General features: G+C 49.3%; 8 protein-coding genes across 8 annotated transcripts; 5 read left to right on the top strand and 3 right to left on the bottom strand.

Annotated features, from left to right (window-relative positions):
- Positions 1-1394: 1394 nt before the first annotated feature.
- On the top strand, positions 1395-2945 carry EI90DRAFT_3076322 (uncharacterized protein; the record flags this gene model as incomplete). Its single annotated transcript, XM_039061642.1, has 3 exons — positions 1395-2046; positions 2175-2356; positions 2437-2945. Coding segments are annotated over 3 exons (990 nt in total), but the record flags the coding sequence as incomplete, so codon positions are not given.
- Positions 2946-9078: 6133 nt separating this feature from the next.
- EI90DRAFT_3076296 (uncharacterized protein) lies at positions 9079-10173 on the top strand. The gene is made up of 6 exons (XM_039061641.1): positions 9079-9208; positions 9268-9344; positions 9404-9507; positions 9558-9697; positions 9748-9836; positions 9890-10173. Exons 1-6 carry the CDS (start codon positions 9140-9142, stop codon positions 10041-10043), a joined length of 633 nt encoding a protein of 210 aa, XP_038911372.1. The 5' UTR covers positions 9079-9139; the 3' UTR covers positions 10044-10173.
- A 290-nt stretch (positions 10174-10463) lies between these two features.
- EI90DRAFT_2367576 (uncharacterized protein) lies at positions 10464-11625 on the top strand. Its single transcript, XM_039052939.1, has 7 exons — positions 10464-10753; positions 10810-10882; positions 10964-11000; positions 11062-11137; positions 11199-11219; positions 11276-11410; positions 11489-11625. The coding sequence occupies exons 1-6, from the start codon at positions 10592-10594 to the stop codon at positions 11354-11356; spliced, it is 450 nt and encodes a 149-aa protein (XP_038911371.1). The 5' UTR covers positions 10464-10591; the 3' UTR covers positions 11357-11410; positions 11489-11625.
- A 389-nt stretch (positions 11626-12014) lies between these two features.
- Positions 12015-13087, top strand: EI90DRAFT_3076284 (uncharacterized protein). The gene is made up of 3 exons (XM_039061640.1): positions 12015-12050; positions 12400-12592; positions 12647-13087. Exons 1-3 carry the CDS (start codon positions 12040-12042, stop codon positions 13067-13069), a joined length of 627 nt encoding a protein of 208 aa, XP_038911370.1. The 5' UTR covers positions 12015-12039; the 3' UTR covers positions 13070-13087.
- Positions 13088-14023: 936 nt separating this feature from the next.
- Positions 14024-15016, top strand: EI90DRAFT_3076278 (uncharacterized protein; the record flags this gene model as incomplete). The annotated part of the gene is made up of 3 exons (XM_039061639.1): positions 14024-14129; positions 14210-14471; positions 14536-15016. Coding segments are annotated over 3 exons (525 nt in total), but the record flags the coding sequence as incomplete, so codon positions are not given.
- A 736-nt stretch (positions 15017-15752) lies between these two features.
- Positions 15753-16802, bottom strand: EI90DRAFT_3076274 (uncharacterized protein). Its single transcript, XM_039061638.1, is given in 4 exon segments — positions 15753-15920; positions 16048-16525; positions 16634-16692; positions 16703-16802. 2 exon segments carry the CDS (start codon positions 16513-16515, stop codon positions 15855-15857), a joined length of 534 nt encoding a protein of 177 aa, XP_038911368.1. The 5' UTR covers positions 16516-16525; positions 16634-16692; positions 16703-16802; the 3' UTR covers positions 15753-15854.
- Positions 16803-17147: 345 nt separating this feature from the next.
- Positions 17148-19069, bottom strand: EI90DRAFT_2367057 (uncharacterized protein). Its single transcript, XM_039052938.1, has 6 exons — positions 18972-19069; positions 17971-18908; positions 17776-17915; positions 17584-17722; positions 17472-17523; positions 17148-17420 (listed from the first exon to the last, which is right to left on the bottom strand). The coding sequence occupies exons 2-6, from the start codon at positions 18643-18645 to the stop codon at positions 17290-17292; spliced, it is 1137 nt and encodes a 378-aa protein (XP_038911367.1). The 5' UTR covers positions 18646-18908; positions 18972-19069; the 3' UTR covers positions 17148-17289.
- Positions 19070-20575: 1506 nt separating this feature from the next.
- On the bottom strand, positions 20576-22788 carry EI90DRAFT_3130180 (uncharacterized protein; the record flags this gene model as incomplete). The annotated part of the gene is made up of 3 exons (XM_039064279.1): positions 20576-21952; positions 22011-22078; positions 22422-22788. 3 exons carry the CDS (start codon positions 22786-22788, stop codon positions 20576-20578), a joined length of 1812 nt encoding a protein of 603 aa, XP_038911366.1.
- Between the last annotated feature and the right edge of the window lie 829 nt (positions 22789-23617).

Raw genomic sequence — 23617 nt, 5'->3', positions numbered from 1 at the left:
GATAAGTTAATACTTCCACAGTGAATTAAAGAAGTGATAGCGGCGAGATGAACTGTGAGTAATCTGGTTCAGTTGACCGGAAGTTAGCTACTTTGAGATGCCTAGAAGCCAGCACTGCTCTAGCTGCGGCTTCGCTGAGTCCTTTGAATCCAATTGTGTCACAGTCCCACCCGCAACCCAACCCGCTGACATTGGAAAGATGCCGTGGGGCAACTGCAACGTGGGGACATTGTCCAAAACCGAATTGAACTGCAAGTTATATTCAGCACTAATACGATTGCTACGGCAGCAAATAGCATCAGCGTAGGATCAGGATGGGATTCCATCGCAGTAACACTCTGGGGATAAGCCTGGACGGACGGACATACTCATCCATCGTCCAATCACGGATCCGGTTGTAGTCGCAATGATGTGTTGTGCGATACTACAGCCATTCTCATTCACGAGCTTCGATGGGTGAGTGTTTGCAAAAGGGAGCACATGTAGGATGGGACGCTCCATCAAATTCCGCAAAGAACTATGTATACACTGATGGGCAAGCGGCCTCACGCCCCACACCCGTACTGGAACGTTCAAATTTTTCTTTGCATTACATGATGGTTGACCCTTCGCACGATTCCCCGACCCGTTACCAGGACGTCTAATCATTGGCTTAATACGTGCCTACGCGCGGTACTCCGTGGGGTTACATGGCTCAACTCCAGTCTCTATTGCCCACCAATACTATCCTTTTCAAGTCTGAGGGGTGGTGTATACTTCCTGCAAGATATTGTTCTGCTTTTTGCTACTGCTAGAAGGGTCTGAGGCATTTGGACTACCCACAGCTCATCCGTATAATCCCAAAGGTGAAATTATTTCCTGCATGCATAGACTCATGGATCAGTTGATTGGAAGTCCTTCAAAAAAAAAAAAATACTGCACTGGCAAATCATGAGGGTGACGTTCTGTAGGTGAGGAGTCCGCGTGCTTTTCGGGCTACTATGACATGATTGCGCTGCATGATATGGAAAAGTGTTTCCCTGGTCAATGCTTCTTCATGCGTATTCGATCCCGACCTTTCATGCGAGCAGACAGGGATGTTGACACTGATACCCTTGCATCATGACCTGACCTCGACTCCCGAATCTTTTCTGGGGCGGGCGCCCACTGCGACACATTCGGGCTCATACAACAGTCCTCAGTGTGAAGAAAAATGCCGCTCATTTCGCATTCACACAAAGCAATACCGATCAGTGGAGTGGCGTGGATATCTGTATCGGAGCTTCGACATACGCACATGTTCTCGGGATTCATTTTCTGAACAAAATTTCCCCTCCCCTCTCGTTCCCGAGAAGCTTTTATTCCGGTGGTGACTGCTCCGGCATATCATATGTCATCGACGGTGTAGTGTAGCTTATCGAAAGCTGCTAGTGCCACGGGGGCGACAAAAACATTATACAGCAGCGGCATCAGCGCAGCAAGTCGTGCCTTCATCCCCTCCTTCCCCATCCCTTTCTACCTCTACCATTCTTTCATACGCCACTTCTCCTTCCGCATCCCCGCTCATACCCAACACTGAAGTGCCTTCTAGCCTCAAAAGCGCATCGATGAATCAGCCTTCATATCACCTCCATTCTCCTTCTTACTCCTCTTCCTATCATCATCACCAGCAAATCCATGACCAACGCCAGCACCAACGCCATAATCATCATAACCAGCATCATTCACCTCCTAGTACCCAACTCCCACGTAGTAGTGCGCGTCCTCCTGTAAATGCAAACCAGTTCCCCCGTTCCGACGTCTTGAATAGTGGTACTGCGCCCAATGAAGAGGCGTCGGATGATGAAGATGACGAAGTGGGCGAACCACAAGTTTTTGTGCCTCGCTCGGGCATGGATAAGAGTGGAACGGTGATGGGAAGACCGGTGTTGGATGTAGGTGGGAAGCCAGGAGGACCAAGCTCCAGGGGGAAAGCAAGTTCGAGCAAGACGAATATGGCGTTGGACATTTGGCTTGAAGTGGCCGACCAACATCGAAGGATGGATAAAGTCATTGACGGATATGGACGTGAGTGACCTTGCTCTTCTCTTGATCCCCTTCGTCGGTCCCATTTACTGACCTTTTTTTTTCTTCTCCTTTTTCGGCACTTTGGTGAATTACCTTTTTTTCCCTCGGTGTGGCGATGACGATCATAGTGGACAGCTCGAATAGAACGTACTCTTCGACGAGCCTGGATTTGGATTTGGACTCAGATTTGAATTTTCGCACTTCCGGACCGAGTACGAAGACAAGGACGAGCGTAACGAATACGTTCAGATTCTTGCACTCTTTGGAGATGACTTCACCCGAATTCTTACAGAGGAAAGAGCACCTCTTTGTGAGTTGCTTTCTCTTGAAACAGTCCCTCTCGTGGATGTTTACTAATCCCCCCTTCGGTTATTCCCATTCCCTATCTAGCCTTCTCCTTATGAAGTGGGAGTACCGAGGGAGATGTTATCCTCTTCATCTTCCACGTCATCGCCTTCAACGTCAACGTCCACCTCAAGTCGATCGTCAGTAGCGGGATCGGCATACTTTTCTTCCTCTTCGTCGTTCGCAGCAGGACGTCGTTGACCATGAAACCGACGTGACGTTGTCGTGACTGTGTGCCTCTCCACTTCCATGTGCTTCCTTTCTTTTGGTTCTACATAAAGCAAAGTTCTACAATTCGTGTTTTTTATCAGAAGAATTTCAGTGCGACAGTACTATAATCCCTATCCCTACTCTACCCTATCATACCTAAGTACCCATCCATAGTATATTCTCAATGTGTTGGCATTTGTGCGTGTTATCTAAAAGAAAACCACGTTCAGCAACCTTCCTTTTGTATAGTGCTGACTAGTTGTTCTTGATTCCGATGCTCTTATACTTGCAAGACTTGATGCTGATTCTATATATACAATGCAAACACCCAACGTATGACGATCACAGTGTGGATGTATTTGAACAAGTGCCCGTGCGGCGCTCGATTGCATTAGTTTGCATGCTTATGCGACACAAACCGCAGAGTTGTTTCTCGCCAACTCCACTCCGATAAATGGATATACGCACTCGTTTCGACCTGTTGTGTGTCCATCATTGCGCAATGGACCACCCGATGGCGTGATTATGGCGCGCTTGACGTGAGTCACCGTGACGGCTCTTACGGTACATACGGACGGACGGACACGGCACGGCATGGGCTATAGTATGACGACTATCACTTTACCTATTGAGTGCGTTTAGATGAGGGATAAGGGGATTATCGATCCCGCACTGCCTGCTCCCTGCTCGCGTGAGTCGCGGATCCGGCTCAGCTCACGATCGGCGCAGGTGACATGACTTATCAAAGGGATAAAAGAAAAGATGCTAGGTGTGTGTGCATACACACGGATGCGCGGAGACGCCGACGCTTTGTGTGTGGATTGGGAATTTTCCCGATGGCGCTCGATTAGCCGATCTACCCTTCCTTTTGCCTGTGCCTCTATCGTGCGCGTGAGCATGCGCACGTTAGGTATCTTTTTGTTTTTTGTTCGGTGAATTGTTTTGTGGGAATGGACGGGTGTGACCGTTAGGAAGTAGAAGGGGGGAGAAGGAAAGGGGAAGGGAAAAGGAAGGCTAATCCTCCTGCTGTATGAGATCTATCTCAGGGGGCCGTGCGTCCTCGTACATGCGTGCAAAGGCAAAGGGCCAGTGATTTCAGGGAACTGAATGAAAGTGAGACATTGGAATGAATTGGGCCCAAGAGAGTACGCGGAGGAAGTACATGTATGGGAGGTATCGAGGTGGGTTTGGGATCTGGGATGAGGGGAATAAACAATGGTGTGGGTGTGAATTGAATGATTTGATATGTGCCGTGCGCATGGGCGGAGTTGCTCGATCCGGTAAGCTCATCTGACTTGGTTTGTGATAGGTAACCAGGGGTTTAGATTTATTTATTTATTTTGATTGCTTCTAGAGCCTTTGGCTTGGGGGCCTGGGGGTATGGCTTGGGCAGAGTGGGGGCTAGCACGTATCTATGTGTGGAAAATCCGGATCCAGATTCCAGTTCTGGAGGAACGTGCTCATAAGATGCGCGTGATCGTCTCGATCGAGAGAGATAGCAGTACTGGTTGTGTATGAGATAGATATGAGAATGCGTCGTTTTGGCGGTAGATAGGACTGGAATGCTTCCGTTTGATGGTATTTCTGTCAAGGCTTGGGCGCGCGGGACCCACTTTCCGCGATACGATATCAAGGATAAAGTTAATAGATGATTGTCAAGCGGCGTTGCGCCAGTTGGCAATCAAGTGTCTTTTTTAGCGAAATTTAGATTTGGGTCTTCGCTTTTTGATGCGAATATGAGAGCGGAAGTTTCCAGGTTCCCTGGAATATGTATGGGTGCTTATCTGATGTGGGATCGATGATCATATCCACAGCGCCCCTCCCCTGCACTGTGCGTGAATAAGATAAGCCCCTGCCAAGCTCAATCCCCCGGGTACGGGCCCCCGCCATGACAAGTTTTAGGCTGAAAAACGAGGGATTCGTGAAGCCAGAGCACGCATGTGCAGTGTGTGCTTCGCGCCAGTCAATCGATTCTTCTCGTCATCGGGTATATCGCCAGGTCAGTTCGATGGTCATGTGCGTGTGAGTGGGGGCCCGCCTTGGACATCTTCTGTCTTACATCATGTACATGGGCTCACCCGACATAGAATTCGGTTGGGAAAAGTCCAAGGAGCATGTTTGGTAGTTCCCATTGTTAGACTCATGTTGAGCAGATTGCCTTCGATTAGACAAGATTCCAGACTGCGAAGACGCCCTCAAGAAGCCTAGGCTGAGAAACAAAAGTTCGCATTTTCGTGTGATGGGGGACCCAGACCCTCTCGGCTAGTGTAGGCCTGGCCCATCAACCTGTGATTGGACACTGATTCATGATAGCTGGTCGATACAGGGACGCATGGAATGAGAGGTAACCAACTATTGGTTGATGATAAGCGTACACTGCCATGCACTGCGATCCGGTCAACTAATGCGAAGAGGACCACAATGACGCAGGAAAAACGTTCTAGAAACTTAAGCAGGTGATCAGCTTCTATTGCTAGGAAACAAAGTTCAAAGGCCCTCAGGTATGGCGATCAATCAAACCGTATGGTTACGCGGATTTGGTTGTGGAAGTCAGGAATCATACTAAATTACCAGCTCTCTGGGTCGAACTTCCCCTATCCCTCCCAGATCTACATCTAATGCAGATCGAGGATCATTATGGTGCACGCACGTTCGTGAACACAACAGCGATAAAACTTGCGAAGTTGAACAGCTATTCAGGCGGATATTAACCCCGTGGATCTAGAACCAATATTTTGTTTCTGAAAAGCGTATAGCCCTGATGTCCAATAGTCACTGGGCAACTCAACTAAAAATGTTATGAAGACGAGGTGATGAGTGTCTTCCAGGTAAGGGAATACGAATCCCTGTCGGAAAGCAATCGGGTCGGGAAGCCCGAAGTGTCCATGTGTCAAATCCCAGGACTAAGAGGCCTAAGGAACAATGCACAAAATCAACGCGACACACTTTATGGAAAATTTCCCCAGAGGTGTTCTACGCAGAACATCACAACATGGGACTAGGCTCTGATGTTGGTAGGTCATGAGGTTTCCAATACGATGTGTGAGAGCCGAACCAAGAATGGAAGCGCTCTGATGAACGGCGCAATCACCAAAGCCCCCTGCAGCTGGATTAGGTCCATCATACGACGAGGACAGCCTTAGCGGTCAGGTACCTGCACAACCTCATGTGCTTCAAAGCACCCCTATCGATCCAACTAATCACGTGCGAGAATATGTCAATAATTTGCGTCAAACCTCAGCGTCAAACGGCCGAGAAAGCCACGAGTAGGTCTTCGGCCGGTCCGTTGTGCGCGACAATCTTAGAGACCAACAGTGAACCAAGGGAGCGCACGTTCGAAACTAATGCCTCCTCAAGTAACATTGAACCTGACTGGAGAGAGTCAGTTGCCTCGTACTGAACGCCAGTATGTATTGTTCTGCTGATCACACGTCCCTCGTACAAATCGTCACAACTTATGCCTCAAACCTATTCCCAGGTAGGACAGGTAACGTAAAGCATGCACATTAACCGTGCGAGTCACAGCTTTTTCAGATTAGAGCCACAAATGGAGTGATCGACGAACCGTCATTGGGACTGAAGTCCCATATTCATACGACTCTAGCACTGCAAGAAGATTGCTTGAGGGCATGAGGCCTCGGACAGTGATAGCACTGATGGGTCACCAGGCCAATTCCAGCACCAGCATCAGAGAGATCCTCGCACGTTCGAATGACGTGAAAGATGAATCGATCTCCTGGCCAATACATACAGCCATCCGCAGCCCAGCGCTAGCTGTGCTGCATGGATCAAGGGTCGCAATCTAAAGTCTGGGTCACGAGTGATTTTAGAAAAAATTCGCCTATTGGGTGGCAGTTGTATTAAGATAAGATAAAGGTCGAGGCCAAAACTCATTCTAGGACTAGATCCCCAAGGCTGAACCCCCAAAAAGACGTTCATGGCGGAGATGAGTGGGCGTCAGATTGCAAGGTCACGCACCCTTGATCATTTTCCCACATCAACGTGAACCATCCGAGTAAGCTCCATCTGGTACTTTCGGGTTGGTTGCTCACGCGCGGAGCCACAGCAGCAAACCCCGACTTGTCGGCTGTCGGGCAGGAATTTCCCTCTCTCACAATCGTAGCCGCACGAGGCTATACACTAGCCGAGAGGGTCTGGGTCCCCCATCACACGAAAATGCGAACTTTTGTTTCTCAGCCTAGGCTTCTTGAGGGCGTCTTCGCAGTCTGGAATCTTGTCTAATCGAAGGCAATCTGCTCAACATGAGTCTAACAATGGGAACTACCAAACATTCTCCTTGGACTTTTCCCAACCGAATTCTATGTCGGGTGAGCCCATGTACATGGTGTAAGACAGAAGATGTCCAATGTCTGATTGGATAGCATTGCATATATCATATCGCAATCGTGCTTGTTTCCTACAATGCAGGGGTCCTCCAGACCTCAGTTTGCCTCAGATATCCGTGTTTTGGTACGTGTACTTTCTTCAAGTCGGGGTCGTCAAGACGTCGATTAATGTGTTTTGACTGAGATATCATTTCTACTCCTGAGGTTGCGATGAGAATATGGCAGTTGAAGCGGGTCAGTCCCGGTCTGACATGATATATTTCAGCCCCACACTCTGGGCGTTGTTTTCTCGTTCCCCAAACACATGCACACACACGGACACAACACACGTGTGTCCGTAAAGGGGATGGCCTCACAATCAGGGCACAATACCGTAGCATTCTGCTCAGGCCCTTGCTGACGGTGAATAGAGTGAGTGTCACATACGTACAAGGGTAGCCATGCCTGAGAGGGCACGATAAGGTGACCCCTCAGAGCGCCCAGGAGCGTCAACATCGAAGGAGCGAGGTGCATCCGGTCGGCGAAAGCATGGGAAGCTTCAGCAGGTTATTGAAGGAATACCCATCGACATAAGTAGTTCCGGAGGTATGTTTTAGTGCGGATTGTGACTGACTGTCTCTTTCATCATTCCTCTGAGTGGTCCCATCTTGAACTGCGGAACCTACTATGGAAGGCTTCACGAGAGTAGTACGCGTCCGATATTCCACTGGGTCTCACGGTCAGAGCAGGAGTTTGTCTTGTTAGGCTTGTGGGTCTCATTGTCAGGTACGATGTTCTGATCCGTCCTCTTCCCCCTTGTTCACATTTTCAAGCTTTGCAGCACTTTCACGCGTTCACCGCCCGACTGGTATTTGAAGACACCAGTACGCAGGATCGGCCCTCTCTAGTAACAACATCACAACTAACTCCATGAGCGCAGACAGTCATCGGAGTTGTGCGACGAGTGAGTACTAGAGTGGGAAAGGAAATGACACAATAAATTCAGCCAACTACAATACATGACTTAGAAGCCATCCTTGTTGGACCGCTCAAAAACAACATCTCTGTGATATTCAAAAGAAAAACGAAGGAACGCCAGCAACCAGTGCGTGCCAGACACCCGAAGGCACAGTGTGGGAAAGCAAACGTGAGAATTCCCGTCGATTCTTGTAACGCTTGGAAACCGTTGTAACGCGTTGAAACGGTTAAAAAGCGTTAAGTATAACGCCTCGAAGCGAACAATCGAGTAAGCCTTGAGTGCGTTGGAACGGCGCGTGCCGTTGAGAGGCGTTGTAACGCTTGGGCGGTGTTCTCCGACAGAGATGTTACGTAATTGTGCCACAGCGAAGTGACCCTAATCGCCCTGACTTGAACCCCGTTTCTGCCTCAAAAGTCTGGGCACCCTTAGGAAGGGTTCTTGATATGCAAAAACATTCTGCGGAAGGCAAGTAGGCATTTCGATGTTTGTTGGCACATGTTCGCTTCCTGGATGCGCAGGCTTTGGAAGCTGCGTCAGGACGGTCAAGCGTCATCCCCACGCGAGAGGAGGGGGGTTTTCCCTGCCGTGGTGACCGCGTGCGTTAGGTCGCGAATTCCGAGCCAGTTATACCGGATCTGCTATATTAGACGCTGAAATTTGAGTATTGATGACTTGTGAATCACATCTAGACGGAGTGGAGGATGGAATCTGAACGAGAAACGTGAGGTGTATGTATTCCCAAAATTTAACAAGGTGAACCATCTTCACATACTTTTTCAGCAACCGCGGTGCCCTCCCGTAAACGTATTCGGTCCGCTCGGACTCTCGCCGACGATGATGAATACAGTAAGCGTCACGTACGCATGGAACTTGTCGTGTGGTAATTGGCCTCGTAAGGCTGCCCCTTGGACTCGAGAGATCATCCTATCGCTAAGCGCCCCAAAGCGCCTACGTCGAAGAGACAGGGAGGAGGCACCTCCGGACGCAGAAAACATGGAAAGCTGCGGCGCGTTATCCATGACATGCCTATTGAGATTGTCTTTGAGGTATTTATATTCCAATATTCTTCTGTGGGTGACGGTCCCTTTCACCACCAGGCTGGCAGATCTGTTCTCATCTCGAGCCACGGGACCTACTTCGGCTCGTACGGTCTGCAAAGGTATTCGCGCGGTACCTACTACGGCCAGGCGCTGCCGGAGTGTGGAAGGCCTCGCGAGAGGGGTATGCACCCGACATGCCGCCGATTCACCCAGATCTCACAGAGCAGAGGTATGCCTTGTTAGGATTTGGGTCTCATTGCCAGGTACGAGTCACTCTGTTTGTCTTCACCCTTTTCCCCAATTTTATGATGCCCCGATGTAGTTTTGCGCCACTTTCACCCGTTCATCCACTGACTGGTCTTTGCAAGTTCGATGGTGTTCCAAATGTCGTGAAAATCAGTGCGCATCACCAATTTCCTTCGCTTCGTGAGAACATTACGGCCCAACATGTCAAATAGACTGTCATCGCAGTACTGCGACATTGATGGAGTTTTGTCGTCAGTGAGGGTGGATCGCGTCTGTCTCAGCCAAGATCTCCTCCGCCAAACGTTCATTTCCTTCCGTAGGCAAACATGCCGCTCGGTCGAGCAATTCCACTAACCCACTTCCAAGGACGCCCTCCAAAACGCGTGGTTCTTGTTTGTCCAAAGGAGGAGCTTGAATTGTTTACGTTGAAGGCAGTCGCAAGTAGTGATGAGTCATGGGAGTCATATGTTTCCCAACAACGGGCAAAAAAGCAGGCATTGGAGGAAGTAAGCTAATTCTCGTTCCGTCAGTGATCTCAACCATAAATTTCCTGCAGCACGCAACATTATGTACGGAGTGGACGAAAGGCCGTATCTCTCAGAGAGAAAACGAGCTGGACCTTATTCGCGCTGCCCGCAAGAATGCGTGAGCCTCCTTCAGGTTGATGTTGTCAATAACTCACTGCCGAACGCGCACAGGGTACGGTCGAAACTGGAGAATATGGGATTTCTAAAAGCATTTGTTGACCATGCTGTCGCGGGTGAATTCCCAGGACTTCGGGTGGCCAAGCCTTTGTTGGACAAAGGTTGTCCGATTCTGTCGTCACCGATTAACCAACCTGACTCCTTGTAGATTGGGCTACAATTGAGCTGAATGCCATTCTAGCCGTCAAGGGATGCGAAAGGTTCTTCACCGACACCTACAGTTATTACGCAAGGGAGGCCATTATATCACACTATTGCTCCTGGTATGAATGTCGCGATCCAGAGAGGGAGTTCTGGCCCATCCCCCCCTCAATTTATAAGATCCCCAAAGTCAAGGTGCGACACGTTGGATGTGTATCCTGCAACTATGTTTCTCTGACACCTGCAATTAAAGAAAGCGCTCCGTGAAATTTTGATGCCTAACCTCCATAACATCGATGTTAGCAATTATTCTGAAATCCCTGACGTAATTCTTGGTCCCTTGATGCTCCGCTTCGAGGATATTTCCAATGACCACTCGACGAATAGCAAGAGGGAATGGTTGGAGATGATCCCTCCGAAGCTACGATTATCTTCCGTCGAGGAAACACTCTGCCTCGCTCGATCTGTTTTCATGCACAAGCCTTCCACAAGATATGATGACCCTGTGTACGGTCAAAGGTATCCTAATCTCGGGCATTTTTTTCTGCAGTGGCAATGGGACGATTTGGGATCACGCATCCCGATCAGCATCATGGCATCAGCTGGGTACATTCTGAGACCATGACGTTTACACAGCTGCTGGAGGAAAACATCCATGTCGAATGTGTCACCTGCACTCTAGCTGGGAGTGCCACAATATTGGAAGCCGCTAAAGCGGTGGGTACCTAACCATATTTTTTCTAATCTTGGATGATCGACATTCTGAGCGAAAGGTGCACCACGGGCATAATTGCTTCCGCCGTTTTCTCTATGGCGGTGAAGAGCCAAGATTCCGCGTTCTGGAGGGTATGGAACTTGAATCGGCTAGAGCATCGAGTACAGTGAATGGACAGTGGGAATGCTTGCTTTGCAAACCTTGTGTCACAGATTCGGAAGACATGATTCTTGAGCACATTGCATCTGCGTAAGCGTTAGGTTCGGGGAACCGGAAAATCTCATGCCTCTGACTATGTCACTTCATCTAGGCATCCTAACGCACGTCCTGATTTACAATATTGCTTCAAAGGACCAAACCATCAAACTCCGAGGAAGCCTATTCCGGTACGCCTGGCTTTGGAAGGTCGATGACCAGCTGTTGATGATTAACGGTCCTGGGTCCCAGCGTCATATTCTGACCTCCAATGTGGGATGAGTAATCAACTGAATTATGCAATTCAGGCGTGAAATCGTACTACATAGAACCGAGTAGTTGGAACTGTGCAAGTGGGGGTTGCATCTACTCCGATATGTGCAATGATCCTAGCTATTGGGGATGGATGATACAACTCAATGTGATGGCTGGTAATCCCCATGTGAGCGACTTTGACAGATAAGGTGAGATAGAAAGTCAAGACGGCGTGGTAGCTCGACTGCTGTTAGTGGCACTGATACGAGGCGAGTATATATATGCAGGGTCGGCCGTATCCAAGAGGTGCCCATGACCACATATGCAGATTATATTAGTTGTTCCAAACACACCCACACCACGATCGATCTAGGTGTACACGTTCTTATCGGAGGCATCAGGGAATTAATCAGCGTCGACTTAAGTCGCAGCTAAATTGGCTCTAGTTGTTCAGAATGCTGATTGCTAGCCGCAACTGTTTGATAGAGCATTTTACAAGGACACGCATACTAGTTGGTAATGCTCTATCATTGAATTGTGTAGGATAGTAATGTCTCCCAGCCGTTTCTCGATAGGATACTCACGTCGGCTGTGCATAACATTTCACTAAAGAAATGACATATTACCACAACAACCGTTACGGGAAAACGAGTCAGCGATCTTGTGCAGTTGAGTCCTTGACTAGAGTTGACTGTACTGAGGCCAACTGGCTTTGGCCTCACGTGAGTGTGGGAGCCAGCCACAATCGGACTGAACGACTGACCCCCGGTTTATGATAATGTAGTGGTGGAAACAGCCGAGTACCACCATCTTCCATCTATTGCAAAGTCTCGCCTGGATGGCTGCTTCGTTAGACTCGGAATTAGGACCTGGATGAATTGGAGAAGAAGCTCTCCTTCTCTTCCACATCGCTAACGATGACCAGAGACTATGGCATCTCATGCTTCAACGAGCAAAGGCTCTCATCCCTAATAACCCCTTCCTCGAAATACTACAGAAATCCGCTCATTCCAACAAGTTCAGTGTCTGAGTTCGTAGCCCTCTCGGTCTTGGTTTCCCTGCCTCATCGTTTGATCAAAAATCCTTCGACCACCACTTGACTTGCATGAATCACTTGCACTAGAAGTAAAGTGTCAACGTCTGACTATCTCCCCGTATATTTGGTTTGTTATGCATCCTAGCTGAACAAGCGGATTAGGGAGCAACGCCGGGGCCCCACTGGAGGCCTCTTTTGTGGGGATTATCGGGGAGATAATGTTCAAATCTTGCCGCAAGCACTCGGTGTTTACGACAAGATATATGATAGCACCCTATATTACGGACGCAGCATTCCCATTTTTCAATCAAGCGGAACGGGAAAATCACACCTTGTAGCAGAAGTGTTGAAAAACGTGCGTCGCAATCAACAAATCTCTCCAGCTGGGCTCTGCTGGTTCATGCTTCAGACACCGGGCTTAAGTATTTGCTTCCGCGACTCGAGCAGTCCAGAGGTCGGCTGGCCTCCGCGAGATGAGGCCATGTGTCGATTCGTAAAATCGGTCGAGTATTTAGTATGTTTGATTAATAGAGGCCAAGGCAACACACTGGCCGGTCCCGTTAGGGGGCAGAAATGGCCGCTGCCCTTATCGGGGCACTTTTTGGGCAGGTCTACGAACGCCTCGGTCGAAATTCAAATGACGATCTTGAGACGCCAATGTCTGCCTGGTCATAAATCTGTGTCGCGTGGGGTCTCGTTTGAGTCAGTTTTCGAGGCAGCCAATCGGTCTCTTGCAACAATGCCAGATGAGCTGGTGGCCCGACGACAAAGGACAAAGACCTTGATGAGATCGATGAATGGTATAAGGAGCTGTGCCGACACTTTTGCTTGAAAGCGACGAAGAATCTGGTCTTCAGCGTCTCGGATATGACTGGTTCATCGTTACATTTGACGAGTGCACAAACATCATACCTCGGAGTTCAACGCCATCGAAACTGGATCGAAGTTCCTATCTCTCGCTTATGGGATATTAGCACTTCAACGGATGAATAAGGCTCAAGATGAATTTCCCATCGAAGGATTTAACTTTTGGTTCTCCTTCCTCGATACGGGTCCCACGATTGCCGAGTTTTTTCGTCCATGTCACGAAGCATCATTAGCCCGGCACACTGATCTCACGACGCTCCCGCCTTGGCCATATTTAGGTTTTGATGTGATGATACACTCACCAGCGAGGACTCCCAGAGAGGCATTGTCGTTTAGGATTACGACCCCCCGGTACGCCTCATTAGCCCTACTCCTTTCTCACTTTTAATCATTCCATCGTGTTTGGCTTCATTATTGGTCAACGTATGCTGCAACTAATTTTCTGTCCGTGACCAGGAGAAAACTGTGCATGTGCTCAAGGCCACCGTATCTCAATCCCATCGATGTTGACCATGTTCTTGCAACATTTTCCCAACCGTTCCCCGTTGAGCTTGCGACCGACGGGGCTCGGTCTACTCAGGCGTCCGCGGCCATATGTGAATCCAGAGGGACACCATTGGCTATTCGCGTATTGAAATTGTCACGCCTTCCGAGCCAGCACTGGTGATCGCAGCCATGAAGGAGCTAATGACATCGCGGGAAACATACAAGAGAGCCCTTGAGACATTTGTTGATAACCTGATGATCAGCAGATCCATAGAACTTGTCAAGCCAAACTGTTCAGTTGCATTCTGTTGACCCTTGCGCGGGATTGGGCAAACGCATTCAAGAGCATTCAGCCGGTCCCCGCGATATCGTTAAAAGTGTTCTTGACCGCCCTCCTTGGCGACAGTCTTGGGTTGCTCCCCAATGGTCAGAGCCTGGAGAGGTGGGCGACGCCCATGTCAACTTGACGCACATCGTCCAGCTGACGGAAGACGTTGAAAATTTATCGTTTGGTTTCTTCTGCAAGGCAAGGTGTCGCGGTGCTGCAAGCCTCAACAGCCTTGTATATTGTTACTTGCACTGGGGTGCTTGATGACCCATTTGCATCGAGACGGTTTAGTTACATGGCTAGCTTGGCTACCGGCGCTGCGCGTTGATGCGTCTACTTCTGACCTTCCTTCGGAGCTTGTTGGACCTCGTATCGAAGGCCAGAGGCCTCAGTTGACTGTGGTATTGTTCATGGATCTGGGCACTAACTGCAGTTTTGGATCAACGGCAGGAAAACTGTGTCAACTCGCTCTTGGGCGTGTGCAACATCCGCACGTCCCTAGGCATGGGTGGGGAGTTCACATGCCCACCCAAGATGAGGAGCCCCCTCGATGGTGCATCCATGCTCGAGGACACACATGCGTCACGTACCCTGTGATCGAAAGGGTTAGCTTGTAGTTTACCGCCCTCTTCAACCAATCTTCTCCCTGGATGGACCAGGCTTTGTCCGAAGAAATGGGGGAGGAGAACCCTTTCGTTGTGCAGTTGGACTGACGCAAAGGTCTGGCAGGGGCTCCCGGATCCGAGGTCAAATAAGCATCGGCTGTTCGTGTAACAAAGGTGCGGGATTTTTAGCGACCCAAAACTGTAGCGCTGTATTATCATCACACGCACTCCGTTATGATGTTCTTCATGAAACACGAATCCGAGCAACTTGTCTGCGACTTCGATCAAGGCTGGGCGACTACGACTAGCGGAGGGCTCCGTCGATTCGCCCCACCGACATTTCGGCCGTGGCAGTCAGTTCTTGCGCCGTCAGCCGATACTGTATCCTGCACAATAGCAATCTATACCGACGATGACACGCGGACAAAACACCTCTGGTTTCGAACCTACTTCCAACCAGAGGTGTCTTGTCCGCGCCTTAGCACGTCCGTCGTGTGGCTTAGCAAGTACATTCGCTTTCCTCTTCTAGCCATGATCTTCTTCGATCGCCCATCCGAGAATATTATCACGATTCTTCAGACATCAGCTGTCTGTTCCCTCATCCCTTTTCCATTCGCGGAATGCCAATAAACTTCTGCGTCGTCCTCTGATGGGGTTACCCGGGCTGCAGTATCACACATACACATAGGCAAAGACAGATCCCTCCCTTACTAAGCGAATCATCTCGCCACTAGGCCATGATCAATCTGAATCCCTCAGGCCCAATGACTCAGAGATGCGCTCCTTCAAACGAATAAGAAGTGGCGCGCAACGTGAGGAATAACATTGGAAGTTGAGGCCTCGCTCACGCAACCACATAAGAACAGGGATGACGATCCCATCCCGGAAGATCTGACCGACTCTGGGTATTGGAAGTAGGAATAACTCGCCCAGAGCGCCCGTTGTGTGCATTCGCTGTTGGACTTGTACGAGGGGCATAACGAACCGAGCTAACTGTGCCGCTGGGCCAATGGGTGTGGCGATCATCTACGCCAATATGTATTCTCAGGGCACTCTAATTCCAAAATTTAGACAGTCCAGAAATACATCGTCCAATGCGTCTGAGTTTCATTTGAGCCAATATAGATACAGAAGTGTATACAGAGGAATCCGAATATAACGTCCATTCCGTTTGTGAGTGATGGAAAGGGGTCTCATGAGAGGTGTGCCAATCGTGTGTGTCCAAGGACATGTAGGGATCTGATATCTACACATAGTATTCATCCGACGACGAAAGGGGAATCGATGCGACACTACTGATTGGGTCGACATCATTGGGGGCCACCGGGAGATTAGGGAGACTTGATCCTGATTGTCGTGTTGTGAAAGGACAGCGTTGTCAGCCCGGATGCTCCCACCTGGGCAGCCAGTAAACATGACGTGGTTGAGTGTGAATAAGATTTGAACGCAATAATGGTAGGAAGGGAAAGAGATATAATGTGAATGCGTGAAGCCGGGGAAAATAAGCGGGGAGTAATAACATACCGTCCCAAGCACACCCGTTTGAAGTGTATAGTTGGTCGTTCGATTTCCTGGCGTCGTCAAATCCACAGGTAATCTCAACGTCACGTTGTAAGCTTTCGACCCAGTGTTCGCTAACGTTGCTTCCCACAAATCGATCCCACCAACATCGATGCCCAGCTTTCCCTTCCCACTGGGTGCGACTCGAAAGTTACCCAATCCTAGTCCACCATCTGCACCAGGGACGGGGCCAACAGCTGGAATAGGAATTCCCAAGTATGATTCGCCCAAGCCTGGTGAAGGCCATATCCCGAAGAGAGCGTAGAATTGGAGGTTGTTTTGGATGTAGAGGGATGTATGGAATGTTACGGTGAATTTATGACCTGGGTGGAGAACGGTTGTAGGTGCTGAAATGCTGCCAACGAGGGCGAGAGCTGGGGAGATGAGGAAACAACCGACGGAAAGGATGGAGGTCAAGATGCTAGTCTTCATTGTGCGAGTAATGGTAGGTCGGATTGTTGAACCTGAAGTCGACCTAGTTAATATCAATACACCTTGGGCTCAGGTATCGTCTTCCCTTGAGGCTAGTGAGAAGTCCATCGAAGACGAGCGTCATATATCCCAACGCGATTAATATTATCAGGATGCGGCCGAGTACGTACAAAACTGGATGAAGGTTCTTCGGCGAGTGTGCCGTAGCACGGGAATCCGGGAATCGGCAAATAAGATATATACGTCACAATGAAATGGAAGGTTAGGATGTGGATCGGGGCGCGCGGGTGCACGATGGATTTGAAATCCACGGCAGCCTCGGCACATGGAGCTTTACATAAGCAAATACGTCACAGAGAACACATACCCATGTGCTCGAGCTCGGCCTAATACGTCCATGAGAATGGTCTGCGAGTTGCCACATGGAACTGGGCGGTTTCCATATACTGTAGCGTGATTTATAATCTTTCACGCGGCTGCCACAGCCCGCCTGAGTAGTTGCATCTGTGTTCTCTGAAATATAGAAGCAACGGTTACCACAGTGAATAGTACTAAGAGATGAGCCACATGCATACTTACCTAAATTTGAGTAACCAAACGTACGTGCCAATCTTATTTGTGTACCACGAGCGAAGCGGCCGCGCCTCCATGAACTGCGGCCACACTCTTAATTGTGATCTTATCTAGACTACTTAATGCCCGTCCAGGTTAGGGCGGATGACTTGAAATAGCAAATCAAAGGAACCGGCCGTTATGCATCGATCACATTCCCACTCAGGATAACGGTTGCCACACACAATGAGTGCCTGGGCTGGCTAGTCCGAAATGAATTGGTGCACTCGGTGCCCGGGTTGGAAAATTGAACCAGCTTACTACGAGGAATTGCCATCTCCAAAAAAACCTATCTTGGATTTGGCTTTAGTAAAGAGTCCAAGATCATGTGAATAGAAACGTACCTCGCACCGAAGACTGAATTTTGTGAAGGAGTGTCAGAATTGCTGCCTCCGTCTATATATGGGTATGTTTGCATTAGTTAACATGTTCATACTAGGTACTAAGGAAACAAACCGAGAATGAGATGACAGCCTTGTTGATGCAAGCCTTCACAGCGTCTATGTGCTGGGTCACATCGGACACTGAGAGTAATCTCCTCGGAAGCTTTTGACGCGAAAGTTCCTCAATTTTCTTCATTTGCTCGTTCAAGGCCCTGGGTACGAGATCTGAATTTGAATGAGTAACTGAAGAACAGAATGTGCGTACGAATGAAATTCCTTGATTAAAACCGTTACTTCGGGAGGGATATTGTCCGTCCACAGTTGGAGCGGTCGCAAGATAGTGGTGTAGGCTTTATGGACGTCGTCATTTAGCCCTTTGAGATTTTCGCTGTTACTATCAACTGACTGTGAGATAATCAGGCGGACGTGCCACCGGTCCTGAAACTGAAACACTGCTCACCTCGTAGACTTGGAGAAATTTCAGGAGTAGATTGGGAATTTCTCCCAGAAGCGGAATGGGAGAAGCCTTGAGAGCGAAGGCACCGACTTGGAGAAGGAGCTTCGTAGTGCCAATAATGACCGGTTTCTTTCTATCACTAGCTGGTGCCGACGACAGAGCCGTCACTTCTGACAATGAGGGCACATCTGAATCCAGTCCCATGCGTTCTAGTTGTGAGTGGAGACTCGAAGTGGTGTCGGCGACAGTCTGGATGCTGGACGGTGACCGACGGTTACCGTCAACATTCTGTTCAGGGTAGAGATGAGACAGCCGCGAGGTGTCAGGAGCTGGATGAAGACGTATATTTGCCACAGACGGTTCCGGGTGGGATGGAGGTGACTTGTGACGGCGATTGGGACTTGACCATTTCCCAAACCACTTGGTTATGCGGTGGAGTGACGACGTCGCCGAGCCACCAAGGCTGCGGGAAGACGGCGCAGTTGGCACGATCGGAAGAGATCGCTCGGGGTGAGATCCTATGGAAAAATCATCGAGGTTCTGGGTTGCCTCGGGACCGTCGATCTGGATTTCAGGTGCGGCCCCCGATGACTGCAGAGCATGAGAGAAGGGCTGGTAGGCAGGGAGCTTTCCTTTCTGATGTCGAGAGGCGGGTGGCAGCTGGTCTTTTCCGGACATCGCGGCTAACGATGTGGACGATAGTGAACGCAAGGATTGAAATATGAAGCCCGGAAAGCCCGCTTAGCCCTTACACAGAATATATGCGGAAGCGCTTGAGTTGAGACAAGAAGCAGCTTGCATCAACCACAATGCAAAGCACAGCCAATTGAACGATCCTAGTAAAGTAGCATTGCCTTGTTTGGAAACGAGATGAGTCCGGGCAATCCATTCGACGGTATCAAGTCCCAGATAGGCATGAAGCTGCATAATATTCATTCGGACTGAAAACGCCGAAAGGCCATAGTTTGTTATATTTAAGTGTCCAGAGATATGCTGTTGCTCACGTTTAAATTCGTGTTGGGATGTTGGGCCTTGGGTGCTACTCCGATCAACACTGAGATCTGACTTGGGAGCATAACTTCGTCGGGAAGCGCCACGTCCTTATAAGTGGTTATTGAACCGGAGGGTTTTCGTGACCTGGCCTAGCTCGCTGGGTCGACTACCTCACGATGAAGCAACAGAAAAGGTAATTGAGCCAAGCCACAGAGGCAGGGAGTCTACAATTGACTCCCGGCTGCGACGGGCGGCCCTCAACCCGATCCCTTTGACGTGACTACAACTGGTAGAGGGCTTCGTCAATTCGCCGTCACTGGAATTTCGGGTGGCGGTCAGCTCTAGCGCTGATTGATTCTGGTGATACGTAGTTTGGCCGGTCATACATGTTGGGGAAGTCTTCGGCCAGGCAACAGCTCGAAAGCGCTCCGATTTCGGATTCATATATAGTACCAGTGCTTCTCTGCTCTTACCGCGGAGGGACGAACGGCGTATGGAACGACTGGTTGGAGTCAAAAGATGTACTAGTCGTGATGACTCCTGTGGATTTACTTACTGCCGGCTGAAAAGTAATATAACGCTCCGAACTTTGTGCTACCATTGTCGGGATCGAGATCCTGAGGACGTCTGGAATTCCTAGCTGGATTGCGAGTATTCTCGGTGTGCTGATGTGTAAAAACCTTAGGTACAGAGTCGCACTCGCAGATCGGGCATGTCGTATTATGCGTGTTGATGCAATCGAGGCTGTGACAACAATTTCTCCATCGACCACAGGTCACCTCACAACACAATATCTGCATTATGACGATGAAATTATCCTCTGTTTCAAGCAGGATCCCTACCTCAGCTTCGGGTTTCAAGGGGGAAACCGGAATATCAGGAACGTACGACACGTTTCCGAACTGCATGTTATGGTAATATGGAGGACCAAGTCTAGGCAACGGGACCAATAAATCACTTTCTCATGCTTCGGTGCCACTGTTCAAATCAAGGGCTAACGATGGCCTTGTTTATCCGCTGGTCTCGACTGCGTTGTCGAAAGACCCCGAATAGCAGGATTGGAGAACAGCCGGTATGTATGTTGAACCAATCAGAGTCCCATGAACAATAAGATGAAATCCATTTTTCCCCTAATATCAACGTCGAGTTACATCGAAAGGGTAATGAGTGGCAGGGAGCTTTGGCAAAGTTCTTGCTTGTTTGTTTTCCCTTCCGTTGGTTTCGTCCATTACGACAATCTCGCCGCTGACCATTGGTCGGGTATAAAAAGGGTGAATCTTTGGAACTCAGTTCTCGCGTTCGACTCTAAGGTGAGAGTCACTATTTACTCTCTACACATTAACTCATGTATCGCTCATGTCGCAGTTATGCGACATAGGTATTTACAACAGCATGGGCAGGGAATAACGGCCATCACAGTAACGTCTATCGAACATAATAATTCTATATGATAGCAGGCCTGCGCGCCCAACAAGCCCTTCTTGCTGGGTCTGTCAGATGAAGGCTCACGGACACTGCGGATAATGTAGTGCTCGTCCCCGACTTTCAAATACATTAATGCACATGTACAAAACAATGAAGGAAAAAAAGCATCATAGTAAACACCGCAAAGGAACTAGACAAGTTGGCTAATATCGACAACGATTGGGGCTTGCATGCGACCTTGGACCAAGAATCGAGTCCCATCTTTGTTAGCGCAAGGAAGGTAGAGGCGATTCTTATTCCACAGCATTCGATCCCCGTACCATACTCTTTGACTGTTAATCTGGTGCCTGTCAAGAATGATCGGGCGGTAGTTTGGTGGGAGAAGCAGTTCAAGTTTACCATTGAGCCAGATCGTCTGTGTTCCACGCCTTTCAGGAGTCTTACCTCGTTTTCGCCCTATGAGGATGGAAAGCGGTTTCTCTGAAGAGAGCTCGTGGGATAGTCGCTCCAGCCACGATAAATCTGCGTCATGCCCAGCCATGAGGCTCTGCGCACGAGGGATGCCATTCTCCAGGTGCAGAGGGATTTTCGTTTTGGTTTGGGATATGAGATGTGGGCGAGGGCATGTGTTGTAGGAGACGGGAAGTGTGGATCCAGACACGTAAAAATGAACCAACTCACGCGTCTCTAATGACCAAATAGCGAGATTATGGCCATCATGGACGATGACGTAACATCCTTCAGGGGAGAGTCCAAGTGTGCAACAGTCAGGCATGGTTGACCTGGAGACCGGAGTAATGGAACGAGGAGGGGAAAGAGGGTGGATGGATGGCTCATCTGAAACATATGAGATCACCATGTTTTCATACCAACGGCAGTCAATGTTCAGAGGAACTCGTATGATGAATGAGGCATTGTCTGCGACTAGAGTAACGGGAGGGCAATGCCCACTGGGGAGGGTACCGACCTTAACAGACGGCGAACCATGGCTGAAGACCGTGATGTTTCCATCATTATCTTCGGTGGCAATCTGGTGGCTGCCACAGATAAATTCAATCCAAGCGGGAGGATTGGGTGGGTTGCATTGGAATTGAGAGGTGGTTTGGTGATGATCGATGTCAGCAACCTCGATGACACCATTTCCAAAGCCAAGTGCGATGAAATGGCCATCTCGTGAGAGTGCTGCAGCGGTCACAATGCCATTGCGGATACTAGGAACAAGAAATTCGGCTTTGTGATTGATGCCCTCTGTCTCATCCATCAAAGTCTTCCCTGTCCTGGATCCATTAGCCTTTTCACATAGCTTTGGCAGCTCAGCCTCCATGACCTTTCGAGCATTGAGTGTATTCTCGCTTAGTGGAATTGAATAGCCAGGAAATTCTCCCGCAATGCTGAAAATCCGAATGGGATCGGAAAGGTGTCCATAGAGCTTGAAAAGTGGGGATGAGGGTGGAGTGAAGGGAAGGACTGATCGATAAATATGCCAAGGGGAGGACTTGAGTTCGTTTCTAGTCATGAAATCCCTCACCTTCTTGGCTTCTTTTAACAATTCAGTCGAATTGTGATCCTGCAAGGCAAGGTGATGTCATGTTGCTGACAGTAAAATTGAAAGGATTTAAACCTACGTTTGAGTTAAGGAATTCATTGGGTAACTCGAAATCAACTCCCGACAGCGCAATGAACGAAAGTTTCGCTTGAGAAGATTGTCAAACTCGCTCCAGAGTCTATTGGAATCTTGTGAGGACAGCTTCGATGGGTCCAAGTGGCAGAACAAGTAGCGGAAAGCATATCGAACATGCTCGGGTTGCTCCTTGATTTTAACTCCCTTCCACTTCTCACTATCTCCCAGAGGGTGTATTTTGGGAAAGTGCTACAATTGAACTGATTGGATTCAGGGTTGCACGGATTTCATCCTCGGCCACTCCTAGTAACTTTGAAATTGAACATCAGTTGAGCACTAAGGATGCCAGCTCAATCGACGCACAACCATGATGCTTTGGCGTCATCCACACAAGACACCCTCTCCTACCAGGTACCCAACTCCGCAGCAACGTCTTCCCCATGGGGTGATGTGCGAACCTCGCCTGAAGCTGTTTGGAGGTGACGAGATCTCACACTCATCATAGAGGCCATCAGAGAGTTTGAGGGTGGAGTTTTCAACGATCCCGATGCCCCTATGACCAAAATCCATAATTGGTGGAGAATCATGCCAGCCCGGCTCGAAAGAGAACTCGTCCCCAATGACGGTGCTAAGCCAACACTGCGATATCGGCTCACGCCCCTAGATTGACTAGGATTGACTGATATGTTCTCGAAGATTTCAGCGTTCACACATCTGGCCACTGCCACCAAATTCGCCACAGGCAAATTCGTTATAGACCCATGTGGCGATTTCTCACTCATGCTGGCTGAGAAAGGCTGGGCGTCACAGAAGGAATTCGATATCGTATGGCACTTCCTTGACCAATGACTCAACGCCTTCGAGAAGCACTTCGATTCCATAAAAAGAGCTGTCGACCCTTCATGAGAGTTTGACAAATTGCGGCTCGGTGGTTTCAGGCTGGCCAGTGTGCCACATACCACTTTCACTGACTGGGAATCGGTCGAAAGGGTGTGGTCTGCAGAGATTAGGCCTACCTGCAAGTCGACCCATGAGACGTTGGGTTGGGAACTAAACAGTCAGCATGAACCAGCAGTCAACAAAGTCACCTTCATACATCAACGCCAGCAGCTGCCAATAGAGCTCCCTGTTCCCAGACCCAGCATTAACGTCACTGCAGCTATGTTACGAAGGGATGAAGGGACCATACCAATGATGGACCGTCCTCATGAATCCTATACACTCCACGATCCCAAGAAGGATCTGGACTATGCAGAATTTGTTCAGGGCCTCAAGGGCAGAAAGACAGAGGTGGGCCCCACTGACGAGAGGTATCAGAACGATAGGAACAGACTGTCAGGGCACACCCACCTGACCCGGGTCCACCCGGACCCACCCGGCCACACCACACCCACTCCCCGCTGTCCATCCCTCTCCCTCCTCCTTCCTCCCTCTCTTCCCCTTTCTTTTCTCTCTTTCTTCTTCTTTCTCTATTTCATCCTTCTCATCTTCCTCTTCCTGTTTATTTCCTTCTATCTACATGGACCACCTTCCTTTGTATCAATGTACTATTGACCTGTCTGGCCCACACACCCCAGATGGCTTCCCGCTGTGCCCAACACGCGCACATGC

Source organism: Cantharellus anzutake, assembly GCF_015039405.1.
Source record: "Cantharellus anzutake strain C23 chromosome Unknown EI90scaffold_63, whole genome shotgun sequence".
In the NCBI taxonomy this organism is placed as follows: Eukaryota; Fungi; Basidiomycota; class Agaricomycetes; order Cantharellales; family Hydnaceae; genus Cantharellus; species Cantharellus anzutake.
Note: the sequence above shows the minus strand (reverse complement) of the source record. Positions and strands in the feature narration are given on the sequence as shown.

What these genes read in the sequence shown, in the direction of transcription:
- EI90DRAFT_3076274 (XM_039061638.1), bottom strand. Translation starts at nt 16,515, where the DNA reads ATGAAGACTAGCATCTTGACCTCCATCCTTTCCGTCGGTTGTTTCCTC. An exon ending in AAACGGGTGTGCTTGGGACG is followed by an intron (nt 15,921 to 16,047) that starts GTATGTTATTAC and finishes CTGGCTGCCCAG; the next exon opens with GTGGGAGCATCCGGGCTGAC.
- EI90DRAFT_2367576 (XM_039052939.1), top strand. Translation starts at nt 10,592, where the DNA reads ATGGGACGATTTGGGATCACGCATCCCGATCAGCATCATGGCATCAGC. An exon ending in CTTGAGCACATTGCATCTGC is followed by an intron (nt 11,001 to 11,061) that starts GTAAGCGTTAGG and finishes CACTTCATCTAG; the next exon opens with GCATCCTAACGCACGTCCTG. An exon ending in CTCCGAGGAAGCCTATTCCG is followed by an intron (nt 11,138 to 11,198) that starts GTACGCCTGGCT and finishes CCTGGGTCCCAG; the next exon opens with CGTCATATTCTGACCTCCAA.
- EI90DRAFT_3076284 (XM_039061640.1), top strand. An exon ending in TAGCAGAAGTGTTGAAAAAC is followed by an intron (nt 12,593 to 12,646) that starts GTGCGTCGCAAT and finishes TTCATGCTTCAG; the next exon opens with ACACCGGGCTTAAGTATTTG.
- EI90DRAFT_2367057 (XM_039052938.1), bottom strand. Translation starts at nt 18,645, where the DNA reads ATGTCCGGAAAAGACCAGCTGCCACCCGCCTCTCGACATCAGAAAGGA. An exon ending in AATTTCTCCAAGTCTACGAG is followed by an intron (nt 17,916 to 17,970) that starts GTGAGCAGTGTT and finishes ATTATCTCACAG; the next exon opens with TCAGTTGATAGTAACAGCGA. An exon ending in TTAATCAAGGAATTTCATTC is followed by an intron (nt 17,723 to 17,775) that starts GTACGCACATTC and finishes TCTCGTACCCAG; the next exon opens with GGCCTTGAACGAGCAAATGA.
- EI90DRAFT_3076296 (XM_039061641.1), top strand. Translation starts at nt 9,140, where the DNA reads ATGCCGCCGATTCACCCAGATCTCACAGAGCAGAGGTATGCCTTGTTA. An exon ending in TCCAAATGTCGTGAAAATCA is followed by an intron (nt 9,345 to 9,403) that starts GTGCGCATCACC and finishes CATGTCAAATAG; the next exon opens with ACTGTCATCGCAGTACTGCG. An exon ending in CCAAACGTTCATTTCCTTCC is followed by an intron (nt 9,508 to 9,557) that starts GTAGGCAAACAT and finishes CCCACTTCCAAG; the next exon opens with GACGCCCTCCAAAACGCGTG.